The sequence below is a fragment of the Cnephaeus nilssonii genome, assembly GCF_951640355.1.
Source record: "Cnephaeus nilssonii genome assembly, chromosome: 6".
NCBI classification, from domain to species: Eukaryota; Metazoa; Chordata; class Mammalia; order Chiroptera; family Vespertilionidae; genus Cnephaeus; species Cnephaeus nilssonii.
In genome coordinates, this window is record NC_137077.1 from 11,057,782 (window position 1) to 11,080,283 (window position 22,502).

The 22,502-nt window shown below is 47.0% G+C and overlaps 1 protein-coding gene across 3 annotated transcripts in view; it reads right to left on the minus strand.

Moving 5' to 3' along the window:
* The window catches only part of RFX4 (regulatory factor X4), a gene marked incomplete at both ends in the record, with an annotated part of 127,731 nt that overhangs the window by 42,222 nt on the left and 63,007 nt on the right, over positions 1-22,502 (minus strand). For 2 of the 3 annotated variants that reach the window (XM_079773681.1, XM_079773680.1), the window contains 4 exons: positions 9,098-9,261; positions 12,893-12,970; positions 14,329-14,542; positions 18,553-18,614. In XM_079773681.1, coding sequence (XP_079629807.1) covers positions 9,098-9,261; positions 12,893-12,970; positions 14,329-14,542; positions 18,553-18,614 — 518 coding nt within the window. Of the gene's footprint in view, positions 1-9,097; positions 9,262-12,892; positions 12,971-14,328; positions 14,543-16,102; positions 16,198-18,552; positions 18,615-22,502 lie in introns of those variants that run through there. The other variant, XM_079773682.1, reaches the window with a different exon arrangement.

Consider the following 22,502-nt stretch of genomic DNA (forward strand, 5'->3'; position numbering starts at 1 on the left):
CTTGCCTTCCACCAACACTACCCTGTTCAGTCTCCCACCGCCTCTCCTGTCTCACCATGATCACCAACCTCCTCCCCCCTGGGCAGTCCTACCATGTTTTTCTGCTCATACATTCTTTCCTTTTCCATGACCAAGTCCTACCTTCTCCCAAGACTCTCACACCTCCAATCCGCCTACTTCTCTCTCTCTACCAGCAGGTCTCATCCCCTCCTATTTCCGGATAGAATCAAAGAGCCAATCTCCTATCTCAGTGGTCGGCAAACCGCGGCTTGAGAGCCACATGCGGCTCTTTGGCCCCTTGAGTATGGCTTGGCGTTAGAACCACTTCTTCAAAATAGACTCGCCCAGGCCGAAAACTGACTTCTGCGCATGGGCCACGAAGTTTCAATCACACTGTACGTGCGCGCCCACACGTGGTATTTTGTGGAAGAGCCACACTCAAGGGGCCAAAGAGTCGCATGTGGCTCCTGAGCCACGGTTTGCCGACCACTGTCCTATCTCATCCCCTCCTGCCTTCTCAGGGATCTTATATTACTGACTGCCACTTCTACCCTACGCTGCACCTTTTCCTCTCTCCTGGGTCAGCGGTCGGCAAACTCATTAGTCAACAGAGCCAACGATTGAAATTTCTTTTGAGAGCCAAATTTTTTAAACTTAAACTTCTTCTAATGCCACTTCTTCAAAATAGACTCACCCAGGCCGTGGTATTTTGTGGAAGAGCCACACCCAAGGGGCCAAAGAGCCGCATGTGGCTCGTGAGCCGCAGTTTGCCGACCACGGCCCTGGGTCATTCTTCTCTACATTTTAGTGCTCCAACATTGGCTCGTCTTCAAAACAAAAATCCCTCTCATTTCTTCACTCCTCAAGCTACGACCCTCTTTCTTCTTCTTCACAGACATATTTCTTCTAAGTTATCTAGACTCTTGTCTCCCTCTTGTCACCTCCTGTTCACTCCTGTCCCTAACCCAGAGAGCAGCCTCCATCCCTGACACAAACCCAATGGACTCATTTTGGTTCTCATCTTGCTTGACATCTTAGCAGCATTCGGTTCTGTTAGCCCTTCCTCCTGTTGGAAACATTTGCTTACCTTGACATTTGTGACCGTCTGTCTTCTGGCTCCTGCTCCTCAGTCACAAAGCTCAGCCCCCTCTACCCGGCCATTATGTCTTCCAGTTCTTTCAGGACTAGACCTGGGCCCTCTCTCATCCCTCTGGATTCCTGCCCTGGGTAGTTTCTCCATGCCCACTGCATGTCACCATCTACACTCACTGTGATAGCTCCAGAGCAGAGGTCTGCAGGACTCAGGACCCCTCCATTTGCAAGTCCCAACGGCACATCAAACTCAACGTGTGCAAACTGAACTCATCATTTCCCTGTCAGAGCTAGTTCTTTTCTTGTATTCCCTACTTCGCGGAGATTCTACTTTCCATGAACTTTTGTTTTAACGTTATTTATTATCAAAAATTTCAAATATACCCCGGGATAAAGAGAATAGCATAATAAACCTCCAAATATCTATCACCTAGCTTCAATAATTAGCAAACAGTTTGCCATTTTAATTTATCAACATGCTATTAGTATACCTAAACAGAATGAACAGTAATTCTTTAATATTATCTAAAGTCCAGTCTGTACTCAAATTTCTCTTAAAGAAATCTTCTATCTTGTTAGTATCTGGATCCAAACAAAGTCCACACATTGGATAAAACATATATTGCCTTGTTCTATTTCTTAAATCTCTTTAAAAGTTTATTTCATGCCATTTGTTATTTATTCCCTGGAATGCCCCACATTCTGATTTCTTCCTCGTGGTGCATTTAAACTGTTCACCTATCCTGTGTGCTTTCTATAAAGTGGCAATTAGGTCTAAAGACTTAAGTTCAGTTATGATTTTTTTTTCCTTTTAGGCATAAAAAGCTTCATAGGTGGCTGCCCATTGCATCACATTATGAAGCTTACAATATCTGGTTGTTCCTCTTTTAGTGCAACTAGTGTGAGACTCAAACAGTCTCTCTTCCCACTGCCAGGCATTACAGATTTTATCTTCGTTACCTCTCAGCCCCCTCCAGTTTTCTCCCACTTCAAGCTGTCCTCATCCTTCACCAGGGCCCCCGTAACAGCTTCCATGGAGCCTCCCTGCCCTGCTCACCTTCCCACTTCCCCCCCATCTTTCAGGGTCAGAGGGATTTTGCCAAAGCACTTGCAATCCTGATCTGTTTCACCTCTGGTTGAAAACCAACCTCCTCACCCGGACCCCCAAAGCTCACACTCTAGCCTTGTTTCCCTCTCCAGCCTCACTGTGCGGTTCCTCCCTTCATCCACATTTCAGCCCCATTGGCCTCTGCCCAGTCTTTGCCACCTCAGGGCCTGTGCCCTTGGCAACCTTTCATCCCACCCTTCTTTACCCATTCGACTCCCTCTCCTCCATCCCATCTCAGACCAGGCGTTACTTCCACAGGAAAGCCTTCCCTGAAGCCCCTTCACTGGGTCAGAGCCCCTGAGGATTCCTCTGGACGGGCCCTGCAGCTGTGACAGCTGGTCATCATGCACTAACTTGTGCGATTATCTGATTAACGTCCATCTTTCCCACTAGACTGTGTGCACCATGGTAGCCTCAGCACCTGACAGAGTGCCAGGCACCTAGTAGGCACGTAAGAAATGTTTGTTCAGTGAAACAAATGGATTAATGGTTCCCAACCCCCGGTGCACCGAGTTCAGATGTATTCCCCACGAGGACCTACCCAAATGCTCCCCTTTATCTCTCTGATTTCAGCCTCTCCTCCCAGCTCACCTGATTCCCACGGGCACAAGCCCCCTTTCTGTGTCTCCGAGCCCCTGCCAGCCTCACCAGGCCCTTTGCACTTGCTGCTCCCTCTCCCTCTGCCTGGAAAGCCGCTGCCCCAGATAGCAGCCTGGCTCCCTTCCTTCCCAGCTTCCCCGCTCTCCCCACTATCTCAGCACTCTCAATCCTGCCGTATGTTTTAAAGACTCTTTTGGCTTCTGTGATGAAAATCAAGTGTAGGTGGGTGAGGACAGAACAGGGAGATCTGTGCAGAGTTACTGCAAGAGTCCCGGCAAGAGGGAGGACGAGGGTGGTACCAGTGGAAATAATGCGATATGGACAGATTAAAATATTTTGAAGGCAGAGCCAACAGGATTTCCGGTGAGTGGATCTGGGTGTGTGAGGGAAGAAGGAAGTCAAGTGTGTCTTCCTGAAAGGAAAGGGAGTATGCACGCCTGTGCCTGTGCCTAGCAGAGTGCCTGGCACTGAGGAAGTGCTGAAGCAATGTTGAAGACTGAGTGGACCCAAAGCCCTGTACCTGTAACAAAGCAAAGCTTCTAAACCAGTATCAGGTAGTAGCACATTGGATCTGACTTCTGAGGTTAAATCTCAAAAACATTTGCTGCTCTCAACAGAGGTCAGAACCTAGAGAAGTGTCCAGTGTGACCCTCCTGCGGCTACTGGACCGACGGGGACAGGGCCTTGCCATTCTCCGTCCGTGACACATATGCAGGAGGATTACTAGTGGCTGGTGGGGAGCTGGCCTTTGTCTGGGAGCAGCAAGCAAGCAGCAGGATTGCTGATGAGGCCTTTCACTTGGTGCAATTGGTTGGCTTAAGCTGAAGAAAGGCAAGGGGGGTTCTGCCTGGAAAAGATTCTATTTTGGGACGCAGACATGGGGCTGCGGGACTTTGAGTAACCTCAATATTCAGGCTGCCTTGCTCAGGGGTCCAAGGAGCTGGCCTCCCCTTATCACCTGGTCTGAGAGATGACTCCATGCCCACTCCTCCTTCCTGTAGCATCAGGGGATGGGGACCACACCCCTTCTCGACATATCTCCTCCCACAGTACACTTGCTGCAGCCTGACTTTTTCCTCTGCTGACTTATCCTGCCTCCCTCCTGGGCTCTCCCTCCCCTTTCCCTCTCCCCAGGCTGGCTCTCCCAGGGCCCGCCCTGCACCTGCAGGGCTTTGGGTTCACTCAGTCTTCAACATTGATTCAGCACTTCCTCTGAATCAGGCACTCTGCTAGGCACAGGCACAGGGGTGCATAACCCCTTTCCTTCCCCTCCCTTTCCTGCAGATGCTCCCACACCTTCTGCCCTTCCCTTGCATCTTAGCTCCACACTTGAAACTGCCAGAATGGCCTCCAGCAGTGATGCTGGTACAACAGCAAAGCGGTGATAATAGCAGCCACTTTTTAATGAGTGCAAGGTGACAAGCACTAAACACTTCACACATATTTTCTTACTTACCCCTCACCAACAAGTAGGTGCTATTGTTATTCCCAGCAGGGAGGTGAGAAACTGAGGCTCAGAGAAATTACTTTATTTGCCAAGGAGATGCAGCAATAAGTGCAAGAGCCAAGATTTAAGCCCAGTGTGGCCTGGCTGCAGGCTAGGTGATGGAAACACCCACACTGCACACGCACCTGAGATGCTGGATTCCTCCCGTCCAGACCAGGGCCTCCTGCTGCTTTTCGGCCACAGGCCTGGCTATTGCTTAGAACTTCAGTCTTCTCTTCGCTTCACTGATACCTTATCCTTCTTGCCCATCCATCCCCAACCCCCTACACCCAAACATGTTTCCTTATATCTGCTAGACCAATGGTTATTAACAACCACTGTGCCAGCACCCCTTGAAAGGTCACAGAGGTGAACAGCCCAAGTTTGAGAATGATCTATCTATCTTGCAAATAAGAGTGCATGATTCATGGTTCTCTCTATTATGTTGTCACTTATTCACCAGAAAGCATATTTCAATATGCTTTGCAGAGCAGGGAAGGAAGGGGTGGGTGGTCTGGCAGCCGCGCCCCAGCCTGGGCCAGGAGGGCTGTGAGAACTGCTAGACCCGATTCTCATTCCACCCCTGGCCTGGCACAGGGCCGGGCACACAGAAGGCATGCAAAGAAGTGAGGGACGAATGAATATAAACAACTGAAAAGTCAGCTGGTCTTTTCCTGATTTAATGGAAAAGGCACTGGATTTATAAGCCAAAGGTCATTCTGGTAATTAACTATGTAATTTTAAAGAACTGTCTCCTCTGGCAGACGGTAAGCTCAGTGAGGGCATGGTGCACGTTTATCTTCTTTAATGCTGCATTCCAGGACCTAGCACAGTATAGTAATCAATACACATTTGTTTAATGAATGAATAAATATTGAGTTCTGGCTGTTTCATTTATTTGCAGATGAAGATGGACAAGTGATTTCAGCTCTTAAGCTTCAACTTTCACTTCTATAAAAACAAGACAATTACAGAGGAGGTGGCAGGGGTTAGTATTTTGTTTGTACCCCATGCACTGCTTTATAATAAACTATAATGCCTTGTGTGTGTAGCACCTAAGAAGCAATATTAGCAGCATGTGAAACTCTCTTATAAAGATGTGTATACTTGTACTGATCCTACAGGAGGTCCCTTCTTAGTAAAATGGAGATAGAGATTTAGTTATTATCTCACTCACTTGATCAATGTACAAGAACTTAATAACTCAGAATCTAAAGGGGTCTGTGTGTGCGCGTGCGTGCATGCACACAGGACTCAAATATTCATTCATTCATTAAACACACACACACACACACACATATAATTTGCTACATGCATACGCTTAGACATATAATTATAAAAATAATTCAGTCTTAAGGTAGAACACTTGAAAAATGCATAAAAGCGCGACACTAAAATTGGACCACAAACCCACCTGGAGGCAACCTTTACTGGCCTATTTAGGTGTGTTGCTGTTCTACCAAGAATGTGGAAAATGGGAAAGAGCATCACTCCCACCATTATAAGAAAAAAACAGATAATCTATAAAATCATATTTTTTTTGTTAACCCATCAGAGAGCTGAGGTCACAACCACCTAGCCTGGAATTTGTGGAAAGACAGGACTTGGGAGCTGGCTCATTTGTGTTAGAGGGAGGAAAGCGGGACATCCCACAGCCAAGGAAGAATTCAGCTTAAATTGGTAAAGGCCGAGTGTGAAGTAGCGTAAGTACATGGAGCTCTGGGAACCACAGAGGCAGAGGACATTCGCATCTATTCACAAGGTCTTCTCCATGGGCCCAGCCATACGCTCACGAAAAGGACTGGGGCAGGAGAGGAGGAGAAAGCCCACCTCTGAGGAGCAGCTTGGAGGAGGGGAGCAGCCACTGCTGTAGAGAAGCATGCGGTCCTACTCAGACCATCCTCCCTATGAACAAAAGCCTCTAGTGGCTAGGGGAAGGGTGGGAAATACTGTTGGCCTGGGCGCGGGGAGAGACTCACTGCAGGTGGCCAGGGGAGGGGAGGATGAAAAGGAAAAGCTTTCTAACCTTGGCAGAAACCATCATGGGCTCAAACTACTAGAGATTTATCTCTGAAGTGGGATATGATCACTGAAAATGCCCAACACTGACTGCCAAAACCACAGGCTTACTTAAGACTGAGTCAGGATAACAGAGAACCCCGCCCTCACCCCATCCCCAAACAGGCTAACAAGTGTAGTAGTGGTACACAGGAGACCTAATGCTGAGGATGTAGCAGTAACATTGAAAAACCCCCTCAACAAACAAACTTCCAACCTAAGCACAGGCACTCCAAAAGAATTTAAATCTGCTGGGATACGAAAGGTAACCATAGCAACAGTAAAACCCAACCCCAATGAACTCCTGAATAACCTGGCTCACTTCCTCACATTAAGAGCCCAGGAGAAGAAAAGGCATGCTCATTTCCAGGCATAAATACTACTTACCTCAGTTTTTACTGCTCCACATACTGTTTGGCAGTCAATGTAAAATTGTAAGATACACAAAAAACTAAGAAGAACGCACTCCCAAGAGATAAAGCAATCTATGGAACCAGACTATCAAACAGGGAATTTAAAATAACCATGATTGTGCCTAAAGAAATACAAAAAAGAACAAATAAAGCCCAAAGTTAGTAGAAGGAAGGAACTAAATAAAACAAAAGCCCCAGAACCAGATGGCTTCACAGGCAAATCCTTCCAAACATTTAAAGGAAAATTAATACTTATCCTTTTCTAATTATTCCAAAAAACTGAAAACAAAGGAATGCTTCCAAACTCATTCTACGAGGCCAACATTACTCTGATACCTAAAATAGACAAAGACACTGCAAAAAAAGGAAAATTATAGGCCAATATTCCTGATGAGCATGATGCAAAATTTCTCAACAAAGTATTAGCCCACCGAATTCAACAGTGCACTAAAAGAATCATATACCATGATCAAGTGCCAGGGATGCAAGGATGGGGCTCAATACCTCCATATCAATCAATGTGATATACCACATCAACAAAACGAGGGATAAAAATCACATGATCATTTGAAGAGATGGAGAAAAAGCATTTGAAAAAACTCAATATCCATGATAAGAACTCTCAACAAAGTATGTATAGAGGGAACATACCTCACCATAATAAAGGACATTTATAACAAACCCACAGCAAACATCACACTCAATGGTGAAAAGCTGAAAGCTTTTCCTCTAAGATCAGAAAGAAGGCAAGGGTGCCCACTGTGGCCACTTTTATTCAACTTCTAAGTGGGAAGACGTCTCAGAACTAAACAACAACAAACTTGGTCCAAATTCATAAATGTGGAAGTGGCACCTTGAAGACACAGTGCTCCTTCTTTCCAAGTGTAACAAAATGACCGTATGTTAGACAACAGGGGAAACCTAAATTAAATCTCAAAGAAATGCTGTAGTTTAGAAAGTCTCTAATCACAAAGCAATAAAAGGGAAAATAACATAACCAGAAAACACTAGCTCCTAACAATTGGAACATTTTAAATGCTCTTTTTAAATTCTTAGGACACAGAAGAACTCCAAACCAATATATTTAGAAGAAGAATAATTATTAAAATATTACATATCAAAACCTATGGCATACAGTCAAAACAGTGCTCAAAGAAAAATCTAAGCCTGAAATACTTGTGCTATAAAACAAGGGTAAAAAGTGTAAATAAATCAGGCATTTATTTTTTGGTTATTTTTGGGTGTGTGTGTGACTGATATAACTGAAGCTCCTAGAATTGCAACAGGCACATAGGAAGCACTCAATAAGTATTTGTTGAGTAAATGAGTAACAGTAAACTTAAGAAAAGGAACGAGTTAGTAAAAGCAGATATTAATATATTAGAAAAAATAATAGCAGCAGTAAGTATATCCAAAAGGCTTTTTCTTGAAAATATAAAAATTAGGTAAGCTAACTACAAAGAAATGGCAGAAAGCACAACCACACAAACTGAAATATAGTAAAGCAGAAATAACCAGACACGGAGGAAATTCAGTGAGTGCACAAACCCACTTTGCTCAACCCTAAGCAAATTAATTTAAAGATCTGGAAGAAATGGATCATTTTCTAGGACAATATAATTTACCAAAACTTTCCTCAGAGAAAATAGAAAATCTAAACTGAGCATTTATTATATGAAAAAAAGAAAGAAGTTTTTGAAGATTTACCCCCATACAACACCAAGCCCGGATGGCTTCAAAAGGGAACTAATTCCATGCAATCTTCAAGAGCAAGTAATTTCAATACAATTTAAACTGGTTTAGACCTTAGGAAAAAAAGGGCAGGGAGCTTCCAGACTCCTTTTATGAAGCAAAACCAAAAATGAAAACAAAACAAAACAAAACAAAACACCAAAAAACAATGATACCAACAACTGACAAAGATTAAACACAAAAAGAAAATGCAGACCAATCTTATTTATGAGTTTTGATGCAGAAAACCTAAATAAAACATTAACAAATAAATCCTGCAACACATGAAAGAAAATAATGATGCTCTGGGCAGGGGACCTGGTGTCTGGAGAAAAAGAGGAGCGGGGGGGGGGGGGGGGGGAGCTCTTCACTGTACACCATTATTATACATTTTGAATTTTTAACCATTTTTAAATTTTAATTAAAAAAACAACACACCAATGTTAATGGTGCTTACCATTACCATTGGGTTTTTCCTTTTATTGCTTTGTGTTAGAGACTTTCTAAACAAGGGAGGCCCCAGACAGTGCATGATTAGAACCCATAAAGAGAAGCAGGAGCAGTAAATGCTGGGGACCAGCCCTGAGGGGAGATGAGAAGTGTGCCCACCTGTCGGGTAATGCCTGCAGCACGGTGGGCATCAGCACTCCCGAGATCGCTTTGTAGAGGATGGAGTCACACACGCCGACGATGTTCACCACCGTGGAGGAGCCCAGCACAGGCAGCATGTGGGGCGGCATCCCTTGCCAAAAGTGCAGAAGGAAACTTTGAACCTGTATCGACCCACAGAGAGAAGAACCATGAGGTCACACAGGGCCCTCCCAACAGAGGCCTGGGACTCAGCCAAGGCCACCCCAGCCTGGTGTGGCTCAGGAGGCCTGGAAGGTCCTCCTTGCCCCTGTGTGGCATGCCCATTGCTGGAGAACCATGTGGCCTGGCAGCCTGGGTCTGTTCTGCCCAGGGAGAGGATTAGCACCGTAACCCCTCACCCCCTTCGTGCTTACTGTGGTCTGGGGAGAATTTAAGGAAGGGAAGGTGGGTATTGTTTTTAAAAAGCTCAGATTATTAGAATTTACTATTCTAGGGACTTATTTGTACCCCGGGGCCATGAGTGGCTAGTAAGAGGAATAAGTCTGGAAGGGAAGGGAATAGGTGCTACAAACAAAAATCTCCTGATTCAAACCTGTGTGCCCCAAACTAGGTAAAGTGCAAGGCTTTCTTCATATCCAAATGCCTCCCTTTTCCCCAAGAGCCCTGCCGGGTGGTGCCATTATAGGATCCTAGATGCTGATATCTGGCAGTAAGCTGCATGGCACAGATCAGGAATATAGTAAGCACTCAAATGTGGGGGTATTATTAATATGACAGCAGGAACGCAAGCTGAATTGCTGATAACAAATGGCTGAATGAACTTCCAAAGCAGAGAACCCCAATGGCCCTGACACCTGTCTTTTAGTGTGTGACTTGGAGGTCAGGGAGAGAGCAGGGTAGGGGGGAGAGGGGTGGAACAAGATAAGGGAAGTGAAGGAAAATGATAGAAGACGGTTAACCTGTACATATAACAACATGTAAAAATGTATAGACTTTAGCCAACATTGGGGAATGGCTCATCTTGAAGTTGGGGAATAACTGAACTTTTGTGATCTCATGGGTTCCACTTGGCTCCTGGACTATTGTATCCTTCCTTCCTCCACAGGTGGCGCTCTCCCACCCACAGCATTATCCACATCCCTGGCTCCCCTATCCGTCCTGAGCCAATGCAGGGGGAAAGTCAGTGCCCCAGCCCAATACTTTGGAGGTGGTACTCTTACTGGCATTAGCTTTATTGAGTGCCTACGATATGCCAGATACTCTGCATAGGTTCTCTCATTTAATACTCATAATACTATTCCAGCGAGACTCATCACTCCCATTTTGCAGAGACATTCACCTACTTGTCCAAAGCCAGACAGCAAGCCAGGCAATGGTGACATAGAGCCCTGTCTGCCTGTCTCCTGTGGCTGCCTTGTTCTTCACATGGTAACTGGGCTTCTACCCCATTCCTGAGACTGCCCGCTTCCCCGCTTCCTGCCCCTGCCCTGGCGACTGCAGGGTCCTTCAGGCCCCTCCGAGGAGTAGGTCTTGCTTTCCCTTCACCAGGCTCCCCCGACCCCAGCCTGGCGACCTGCTCTCACTTCTTCGACCTCCCTGGCCTGCCTGGACTTCCCAGTGTCAACACTGTGTGGGAGGCTTCGGAGGCGAGGAATGGGAAGAAAAGCATGTCCCCGACTTCCTAAAGGGAAAATGGTAGTTGCCAAAAACATGATCCAAATGGTGGATGCAGTCAGCTTTGTAAATTGTGAAACTCAAGTCACAGTTCTGTTAATTCCATGACAGTGAAAATCCAGATTGAACATTAAAACTACGACAATCCATATGAGGGAAGATTGCCTGTCGGGGTTCCAATCCTAGCACCACTACCACCCAGGGGTGTGATATCTCTACACCTCAGTTTCCTCACATGGAAAATGGGAACAGAAGTAGTATTTACCGCATAGGTTTTGGTAATGATTCCTTAAAAGTACTTATTATAGTGCGTGGCATGTCATAGATGCTTAATAAAGGTTAGCTATAACTATTATATCATGGAGGCACTAATAGGCCCAAGAAATCAGTGTTCCATCCTAAGCATTTGGCACACCCTTGCCTAAATCTGAATGTCAGCCAGCCAGAATCCTCACTGTGGCTCCGCTCACCTGTCATTGGGACACCTGGCGGCTGGTGGTTGGTCTGGCTGGGCCTGAGAGATGGCCACATTGCATGCACAAGGTGCTCGCCCTCCAGAGTACCCCCTGCTGTCCCCTGACCCCTGGGCACTGGTCTCAGGCTGGGTCCTGAGCCTCTGCCTGCCCTTCCAACTCCAAGGAGGAAGCTCTGCCCAGTTGATTCCTAAGATCTGGTACATTCTGAATTCATTTGCCTTTCCACGTGTTCCTTGCATGCAGCCCTACTCTTTTAGTCTATGAGCAGTCCATTTCCAGCGGAAATCCTGGAAAGACCAGTGGCTGTGTGTGTCAAACCAATCTGTGGGAAACCAACGTCTGTACCGGCATCTGTTCGAGAGGCACGGGAGCCCTGAGCAGCACTGCTTCTCTGGAGCCGCCTTTGTAGGGGGTGTTTTACCCAGACCTTCCTTCCTCTCTGTGCATGTTAGACCATTTAATGTCCAAAGGTACCAGTTCCTCGGAGTGAGAGGAAAAAGGAGGGAGAAAGAACAGTGCAAAGCTTAGGAGCTGATACGTGGAAGTTGGATGTGAAATGGACAGACAGTGTTTGTATCTGGAGGTAGAGCCGACAGGACTTCCCGACAGACTGGACATGAAGAGTGAGGGAAAGAGAAGAATCGAGGTTTGTGGCCTGAATGATTGGATGGTGGTGGTAAGCTAAGACTTGGAAAGCAGATTTGGGGCAGAAAATTAGTACTCTGGTTTGGCCGTTAACTTAGATGTCAATTGAATCTGGAGCTCAGGACTGAGTATATGAGATGAGAGTTACCAGCTTTTATAAAATGGAGATAATAGTGTCTACCTATTGTTAGGATGAAATCACATCCCTTCTATAAAATGCCTGGATCATGTAGGCATTTAACAAGTGGAAACTTATTATTAGACAGAAGGAAGAAGTTCTGACTCTCTGCAAGCATAAGAGGTGAAGTAATCAGAGGCAAATAATTGAAAGTGGTTATTTAGTTTCCTGCCCTATCTGGTTTGGCTCAGTGGATAGAGCATCAGCCTGCGGGCTGAGGGGTCTCAGGTTTGATTCTGGTCAAGGGCACATGCCCAGGTTGCCGGCTCAATCCCCAGTGGGGGGTGTGCAGGAGGCAGCTGATCGATGGTTCTCTCTCATCATTGATGTTTCTCTCTCTCTCTCCTCTCCCTTCCTCTCTGAAATCAATAAAAGTATATTTTAAAAAATCTATAAAGTTAGTTTCCTGAATTAACCCTTTCAGTCCCTTACTGGCGGGCTTTGATACATATATGACCATATTGAGAATGGAGGGGACCGGTAGCCAGCTCCAAATGCACCACAGTGGACGAGCCTGAGGAGAAATTAAATCCAAAATACAGAAATGCTTTCCTGAGTCTGTAATTCTGGATGTAATGCTACCCTGACAAAACTGTCTTCCTCGCAGGCCAATCAGGCAGGATGCAGCTCACTGGGTAGACTGGGGAAAGGCCACGCCACCTGCTAGCCACACAGAAGGTCTATGAAGTGAGGACAGCAACGGTGCCCGGTTCCTAGGATCACTGTGAGGATTAAGTGAGCTAACAATGTGCATCGGGGCTTCCAGGTCAGGCACCGAGAAGCAGCTCATGAAACAGGAGTCGTTTTATTATATTTTAACACAGGCGCTTTTGGACCTACCTCATCAAAGTTGGCTCTTATTACAGTGTCCAGTATTCTCTGACAGTGTGTCCTGTACATCATAATAAAGGTAGAAACCTGTGGAGGTGAGGGATCAACAAGAAAGGGATGCATTAGTACATGTTACTGCTGCCCTTGGAATTTCAATTTTCAACTCATTTATTCCCTGTTGAGGGGATGACGTTCACCTAACTCTTCCTCACCCTGAAGACCCCACCGAGACTCGCTTTCCTTGGGTAATGCTCGCTGACCCTCACGCAGCCCCTGAGAGTGTTTCTCTATCAGAATACTGACTTTTGGTATGGAAACACAGGGTGCACTCTCTGTCCCCATTCTCCACCCCATGAAACTGTGGGCTCCGGGAGAATGAAATGGCACATTATTTGTGCTTTTTAATCCAGCATTTAGCACAGCGCCTGGCACATAGTAGAGCTCAGCAGGGCTTATGAATTAAACTCTCCTCATCGGTTGAGACAGTGGAAAGTTAAAACCCAGTGTGTATAAGAGGTGCTTTTGCCACAATCAGAGAGACACTGGCAATCCTCTGGATCTGCTTAGCAAAAGAATGTTCTCTCCCATCTCCTCTTATCCAAAAATTTCAAAGCTATGGTGTAAGAAGTCTGTGGAGAAAAAAAGCACATCTGAGAAACAACAAGGATTTATCTAGTTCTTAGATTGAAAGTACTCTTTGCATTCTTTTTTGTTGCAGACATGTGCTTAATATAAACGTAGCTTGCTTTGCAACCATCTGGCTCCCTGCTCGACTGTGAGCAGGCCTCCTGCCTCCTCCACCACCACCCCAGCTCCCAGCGTCACGTGAGGACGGCAGGAGCTCCGCACCTATTGGCGCACTGGTTGCACCAGGACAGGTGTGTGAGACCCGTGACGGCCCGGGGAAGTCCCCAGATTGGTGTTTCCACTAATTTCCTCCAGGTACCCTATGGCCCAAATTGAACTGCTATACCGAGAAAATCTTATCTCCGGGACTATGATTTCCCCTTATCCTGGGCAGCACACAGGAAAATAAGCTTTATAACAAAGCCATCAGAGGAGAGGGGCCCTTCCTGTGTGACAGGAGGCAGTGAAACTCACAGGTGGGGGGGTAGGTTGGTTGTAGGTAGTTAAACTTTTTATTTTAGAATCATAATAGATCCGTAGTAAAGTTTTGAAGATAGTGCAGGGAGTTCCCATATAACCCCACACCCAGTTATCTCTATTGTTAACATCTCACATTAGTATGGGACATTTTTCCTAACTAATGGACTGATACATTACTATTAATGAAAGTCCATGCTTGATTCAGATTTCTAGCTTTGTATTTTTAAACTCACCATTTTGCAGTTAGAGAGAGAGAGAGAGGGGGGGGGGGCGCGAGTGTTTTGTGTGAAAGAGAGAGAGATAAACCACCCTCCCCCCAACCCTTCGGACATGGTCACCTTCTCCTCGGGCAGACTGGCTGGCAGATTGAGATCTTTGACATTTGGAAACTCCGGCAGCAACGTCCCAAGTTTGGACCGGGGTGAATATGCCACCGTCTGCTTGCTCACTTCTTTCTTGCCCGTCTCGCTCACCCAGGCGGCTCCTTTCTTGGAATACATCACATCATAATATTGGGAGCTCTCCTTCACAGCAATGCCGTAGTAATGGTACCTGGGCCACAGGGAGAGAGAAAGCCCAGGCACGTTATCGGGTGGCGTTTCCTGAGCAGGGCTGCCCAAGGCCACGGGCGACTGGGCCCGTCCTCCTGGGGCGAGAAGCGCTAACTCTCTGGTGAGGCTTGACATCTCTGAAGTCTGGAATTAAACCAGAGTTCCATGTTGCCAGCCATCAATCACGCAGGTAAAAATAACCAAAATTGCCTCCCACAGAAAATGTTAAGTCAAATACTTTGCAAAGCAGAGAGGGGGGTGAAAAATATTTCCATTTGTACTTAACCTCTCCTATCGAGCCAAGTGTGACCCAGGGACAGGGCATTTGGGTCTCCCCCTCTATGAAGACCCACGAAGAAGGTGGGTTTATGGCTGCAAACCACCAACAGAAACTCATTGGGCCTGTTTTCCTTAGTAGATGGTGGTCATAAAGAACTCTATCTTTAAACAGATAAATTCAGTGCTTCTGTTGACACTGAATGTAAAGCAAAGACCAGAACTTTTTATTAACTAAAAATGGGTTTACTGACAGCAACATTTCCCATTAAGCCTAATGGAGGGAAGCTTTTAAGATTTTAGCTACAACCTGTTGAGCACTTGCTCTGTGCTAGGCACGTTGGTAAGTGCTCTCTGTACTTAATTCGTAAAAACAATACTTAAAGTGGGGATTATTACATTCTTTTTACAGATGGGAAAATGGAGGCAAGAAAGCTTAATCTACTCAAGGTTACACAGCTGTAACCGGGTCTTGCACACAGGTCTGTCCCACCACGAAGCCCTCGCTAGGACCACTGCGCGAGGTATTATAAACCCGGATGTTTGTCAGAGCCATTCATGGAGCATAATCAAAGTACAGCGTCCTGGGCCCCTTCCCAGACCGATGGATTCGAAGCATGGGATGGGGCCCACGGCCAGCACTGACACAAGCGTCACAGGTAACCCTGAGGGCCGTCAGTTAGAGGCGGCCAGCCTGCTGGGGAAGCACCTGCATTACACTCCGGCTCTGTGCTCCCCAACGGCCGGAGGGACTGTCGCTCTCTGCTGCTGTGCACGGGGTGCCCACCACAGCAGCTCACCGGCTGCTAAGTGCTTGACACACACATTCCTTGTTTAACCTCACAAAACCCCGTGAGGCTGGAACTAATGACCATCCCACTATACAGACGAGGGACCGGAGGTCCAGAGAATTTAAAGAACACCAAGATCACCCCGTGAGTAAGCATGAGAGGCAGGATTTGAACCTCCAAAGGGCTTTTAACCACCACGCCAGCGGTTCTCAAACTTCACTGACAGCAAGAATCCCCGACACAACATATTAAAGTACAGACTCCTGGGCCCCACCCCGAAGACTCTGAGTAGGTCAGAGGAGATTTTCACAATCACACAGCAATGCCCATCTAGCTTTCAGAAACACGGCCACACAGTAACGATTCTTTTCCACCCACAACACAACACAAACGAGAAAGCATTCTGAGTTATGGCCCAGGCGTCACAGGGAGGAGACAGGCACAGGTAACCTCTCCCCCCCACCCCGCCCCCAAATCCCCGCTCCTCTAGGTACCATTCTGTCATATTTCTGCTTAGCGGGCATCTCGCCTCTATCTGAATGCCTCCTGGGATGAGGTACCCAGGCCCTCCCAAGGGAGCCCAGTTCATTTTAGGTCCGGATAGTTCCCAGAAAGCTCTCTCTGTGTGGAGCCGATCTGCCTCCTGCGCCTTCTACTTCCCAACTGTCATAACTGCCCTTCCTGCTCCCCACACCCCCCCCCCAGAGGGAGGGGGAGGGGCCGTTCCATTCCGAGTGCCCCGGACACACCCTTCAGGGGGAAGGCAGTTATGACCAGCCTCCCCAAGGTTACAAAGCTCCTCTCCATAACGTCTTAAGACCGAGAGAGCAGCAACAATTCGGATCAGACCATTTCTTGATTTTTCAGAGTGTGTACTGCTAAAAGCCACAACTACAGGAAGTTATTGCTCTGATCGCTTCTGAATTTTCCTATATATTTCAGTTTTGTAGGGCAGGTCTAAAACCCTCCACTGGCCATCCCCACCGCAGCCCCAGCCCCTTTATTCTGCCCAGGTACATTTACTGAGGGATTTTGCTTGCTTGTTTGTTTGTTTGTTTTAATAGGACTAAGCAGCAGGTTGGAGACTATAGAGCTTCTTATTACCTTTCAAATGGTTGGAGGTGTGACCAACCTTGGAGGATCCTTATGGAGGGGAAACCATGAAATAAATCACGTGGAATTTTAAAAGAAGTGTTGCCCAATTTGCCAACCTTGAGGTTAAAGAAAAACAAACAAACAAATAAAAAACACCCAGGCTCTCACAGGTAGACAGAGGGAAACTTCTCCAAGTGTATGTAGACGGGAAACCTTTCTGTTCTAGCTTCACTGTCTACCTCTTCTCTTAGAAATGGGCAAGTGTATTGGAGCCAGTGACTACAGACCAGGAGCAGAAGAAAAAGAATCATTTCCACGCACTCAGCTGCCTTCCATCCATCCACGGTCTATCTGGTTCAACCAATGCTGGGCACTGCCCTTTGGGTGCCGCCCGGCAAACAAGGAAGGGAGAATGTGGCTCCTGTACTCTATACCCTTACCAAGGCTGAAGCCTTATTCTAAAACAGACCCTGGAATTTCTCACTATAATCAAGTTTTGTTCTCCAGAGTAGTCACCACGGAAGATTATGCGCAATTTATTCCAAAATGTCCCTGGCTAAAAACTGTTCTGTACATCTCCTTGGGCATCACCCCCAGAGCTTCTGAGCCGCACAAATAAATCAGTGTCAGTATTTTCAGGACTTTAGCCGAAAACGGGTTCTCCCAGTTTGATCAGCCACTTTCTTTAACTTGGCCCCAAAGCTAAGCCCACACTGGGAGGGTGGGAACCTGCTGCCGGTATTGGCGGGAGTGGGGGGGGGGCAGTACTGGACACGCTGCTTTTGGATCACCCTTGGTCACAAGTCTTATGAGTCTTCCGTGGTGGTTTTTATGGAAAAAATTTTCAGTATTTCGTAAGTCACTATGTGCTGACCTGCTACTTAACATGTCAAAATGTTGAGAAATGTTGCGTAATAAGCACCCTCTAGTGGAGTCACCTTGCGCATTAGCATAATAAAGGTTCTGAGAAGTCCTGCCTCGAGGAATCTGTTGAAAACTCAGCGCTTACCAAACTTACACGGCCGTCACACCCTTTACGTGGACCAGTTATCGAAGTGCAGCCATTTTTGAACACCCTTTGAGGCAAGTTTGATAAATGCAGACTTTCGTGAAGCCTGCGCAGTATAGGTAGAGATTCCCTTCCCATTGGCTCACAGCTGGTCGGCAGGTGTCCACCCATCCCTCTCACTCCTCAGGGCATCTCCTTGGAAAGGCTGTCCTGGGCCACTCCCCCGTTGTTATTCGCTATGACAACCCCCTTTTTGCAACCAAATTGTCTTTTTCCTGTCTGTCTCCCCTACGGGAACATGTGCTCCATGAAGGCAGTGCCTGTCTGCTCATGTGCTCCCGGCGCGCAGCGCCCTCTATCTGACACAGGAAGTGAGAAGCAAACAGGCTGGTTGGCTGACAGACGGCTGAACGGGAAGCCGTATGGCCTGTGCACTACAGTGTGGGTGCACCTGTCCCCCTTCTCCCCCTCAGTTTTATTGGGGCAGGTTGCTCCTCTGGCCGGCTGGATGCTATGAGAGCAGAGAGTTCGCTCAGTGAAACATCTAGGACCTAGGTAAACCTGGAGGTTGACCAAGAAGCTACAAGGTGCTCCTGTAAATAACGCTCCAGACGATTTTACACAAAGGCCTACAGGCAGGGTGGCAAAAAGATGGATTTCTTAGGAGGCCCAGCTGGCCCTGGGCTTTGGACAGCCTCTCTCAGGGGTGCTGGGAGAGAGGGTCCTGCTGTCTTAAACACCCCCCAGCCCCTGCCCTTGCCCTGTGCCATGGCCAGACATAGGCTTCCCGCCAGGCCTGCAGACAGAGCTCGCTCATGGGGTGGGGTCTCCGGTGCTTACTTGGACTGTCCGCGGGTCCCGAGTCTTCTGGTGGTTAACTGGGGAAACTGCTGCCTTATGATCTGTAAGTCAACACAAGAATCAGTTACCGCGGGAAGAGCTGGGAGCACAGGGACGGGGTTTCACAATCAGCAATCTCAGGAAGGGAGGAAAACAGGCATCGCAGGTACCGCTGGCTGCAGTGACTTATGAGGAGCCCCCTGGGTCCCGAGAAGGCGACCAGGGTCGAGGAGGGGGGAGCACTTGAATGATGGTGGGGCTCTGGCTCTGGAGGGTCTCACTTGGCACCCCGTGCTTCACCCCTCCTACTCACAATGTAGGGAGAGAACTGTGGACCCAGAACTTGTCACTCCCCTGCTTAAAGCACCCCAATGGCTTCCATCCACCTGGAACTAAAGCCCACCCCAGCCTCTGTAACCTGGTCCCTGCTCACCTCCTGGCCCTTGTTCCTCCCACTCTCACCCTGAGTCACCAGGGCCCAGCCACACTGGCTTTTTTGCCCCCTATTCCCGAAACACAACTTGGCTTGCCCCCCCACGGGGGGCCTTGGCACCACAGTTCCCGTGCCCACATTGCTATCTCACGCAATTGTCCGTCCCAGATGGGCTCCTTCTCTCACATTACGCCGGCCTCTGGGTGAGGGCCCTCCGCCCAGTGGCCTTCTCCCACCAGCCATGCAGAGTGGCCCAGCAGCCCCTGGCCGTCACGCAGCCCTGCTTTGTTTTCTCACCCACCCCACCCTCAGTAGCTCCATGAGAGCAGGGACCTGGTGCAGGGCTTAGCACATGCAAAGAGCTCGATTCTTATTTGCTGCCGGAGGACGTCATTAGTCATCTGCAGAGTGGAGGAAGGGAACTGCTGCTGCCAGGACAGCCACACAGATCTGCCAGAAGCCTGGGAGGAGGGGCCGTTGGGCAAGGTGAAAACACCCATAAGGGCCTCGGCCTCCTTTGGGTTCCCAGCGCCGGAGTCTGTGGGCAGGCAGGATGGTGCAGGTCCTGAGAGAGGGTGCGGGGCTGGGCCACCTGGATCAGACCCCAGCTCAGCCTTTTGTTAGCAGGACGCCCCTGGGGCAAGTTATTTAACACGCAAATGGCTCAGTTTCCTCGTTTGTAAAATGGGAATAATAACCCCAACCTTAGAGAATTTTTGTGAAAAGTGAATAAATAAATGTATGTAAATAATTTGCAACAGTGCCTGGAACTTAAGAATGTCTCAATAATGGGTAAAAAAAATCTGCATTCCCATAGGAAAGGCTAGTGAATCTAATAAGATCACATCGGAGACCACTTTTGAAGGTAAAAAGGGGTTCAAAACTGTTATCTCACAGTGAGGATACTAATCAAATAATGTGATGATTCTCTGAATTTTTTAATGGTGTCACTTTTGTAGGCAACATACCCCTGGTTTCTTCAACCCTAACCTCTGTAATCTACGGACCTGGGCTTCTCACGCTGTCTATGCCCCTCTCGTCGTTGGGACCCGGGGAAAGTGCAGTGTACTGAGAACGGGGTCTGACCGGGGCCAGGGGCAGGGCTCTCCGGCACTCCATCCCGTTGGGCCAAGTATGTCAAACTCACGCGCGGGCCACATGCAACCCACAACGAATATTATTGCGGCCCAGCCAATATAACGGTATGTAAGAAATGTTTTAATAAAAATTCTGTAACTTAATTTTTACAATATCCTGTTATATGTAATTATTAATAACAAATTACAATGTTAGCTAATGACTGATTACTATGATCGTGTTGCATTCATTTCCCTTTTGCACCTCACACGCAGGCGCACCATTTCTCTCCACTAACACTAGCAGCGAATATTTTAGCAGCCTATTGCCACGTCATTCATTAGTCTTGGACTGACTTGTTTGGTGTGTGCAACAGGAAATATTTCACTTTCAAAGAACAAGAAAAATAGGTTTATTTGTGTTACGCTTATTAATTTGTGCAGCTATTTGGTGTCTGGTAAGTTAATGTTCAAGAAAAAAGATTAATTTTTATAAAAATGTTCTATTATTTTATGTTAACGACGACTCATTTATTTCAGCCCTTTGTATTCAGCATGTCTCTATCGAAATAAACCTACGTTTCTATGAAAATTGAAGCTTTTGTTTTTTGCGGCCCACATAAACCTAAACCTTGTTTATTTGGCCCATGTTAGCCTTTGAGTTTGACATGCTTGTGTTAGGCAGTCTAAGGCCACAGGATCTCGTGGCCGCAGCACCGAGGGCCACTATGAACCTCTGGCCAAGTACGCCCTCCAGACTCGCATCACATGACTGGTTCCAGAGCTGAGATTTGCAGCTGTTCACAAAGCTACAATGATGGACAGATAAAGAAATGCCAACAGAGACTGAGGGTGAATACTAGAAGCATATAAATGGGGGGGGAGGGGGAAGGGCATTCTTCTTGTTGGTTAAAAGTGGGTTATGATTTGGGTTCTGAGTCTCCTCCTAACCCAAGCAAAGAAGAGAATAAAAGTTACAAGAGTCCATGTATCTATAAGATAGATGCAAACCAGTTGCTGAGGAAAAGCAGAGACTTTCCTGTAGTTCAGTCTGGGAAATTTCTCCTATGAGAATGGGAACAACAACAAGGCACCGTGTTCAACGCTCTGATACTAGCTGACAGTGTGAAAATGACAGTATTGAGTGCTGTCTAGGCGTAGGAGAGCTGAAATGCTTACATGTGGCTGATAACGTTATTAGTAGGTCCCTTCCCCAGAGCATTTTTATAATAAAAAATATTCTTACTTTTTGACCTATAAATTCCAAGAAAATAACCTAAAGTAAGAAAAAGCTATGCATAGTGCGAGTGAAAAACTGAAAAACAGCAAACAAAATAAATGTCCAGTGATAGATAACTGGCTAAATAAATGATCAGATATGTACTCAATAAAATATAAAGGCATTAAAAACGATGGTAACAACTGTCACAACACAGAAAATGCTTACGATATCATGTTAAATGAAAGGGCAGAACTCAAACTACATTTATGCTGTCGTTATATAATTTATGTTGGTACAAATATAGGAATGGAAAGGGAATATGGAAAAATAAAACTAGATGTTTGTTAGGATAGAACAAAAAGGTTTTTGTATAACATTTGTGCAAGAAATCAACTTTTTAGCAAACAGAAAGGATTTTCTTACTACAAATATTCCTAATTGACAAAGGTTGTTCAAGCTAATTTTGAAAGCAGCACCAAAAATATGCCTTAAGCCTGGCTGGTTTGATTCACTGGTTAGAGCATCAGCCCTCAGACTGAAGGATGTCAGGTTTGACTCCCAGTCAAGGACACATACGTTAGTTGTGGGTTCTACCCAGTCAGGCACCACGCTCTGCACCTTCTACCCGCCACTCTCTCTGCCTCCTACTACCATCTCCACCTCCTCATCACTTGTGCCTTCAAGCTGGACTGTGACATCACCCCAGCCACCCAGCATGTACCACTTCTCCACGAATAGCCTTCCTGATTCCCTGACCAGGCAAGAGCTCTTCCTGCTCTAAACCACGATGCACCTGCTACTTCCCGTCTGTGACCAAGTTCCACCCTCCCTCTATGTTGGATGTATCCTAACTCTACCCACACTCCCATCTCCACCAGTCCCAGGGTCATGCTCTCGCACCTGGGTTGCTACAAGGGTCTCCTCACTGCCTCTGGTCCAGTCATGCCCCAACACAATCAGTTCTCCATGAAGCCTCTAGTCTAGACAAAGTTCAAACCCACCTGGAGCTGCCGGATCGGTCCTGCCTTCATTCCAGCTCACCTTTCCCAGTCCTCCTCTCCCAGTCTCCATGCTCCGGCCACATGGAACGTCTTTCAAATTTGTGTTCTAACTCCCCCTGGCCTTTCCCACAGGCTGTTCTCATTTTCTGCAACCCTTGCTCCATGCCCTTTGTCTGCATAATGTCTATTCATCCTTAAAGTCTTAGCTCGTACCTTAT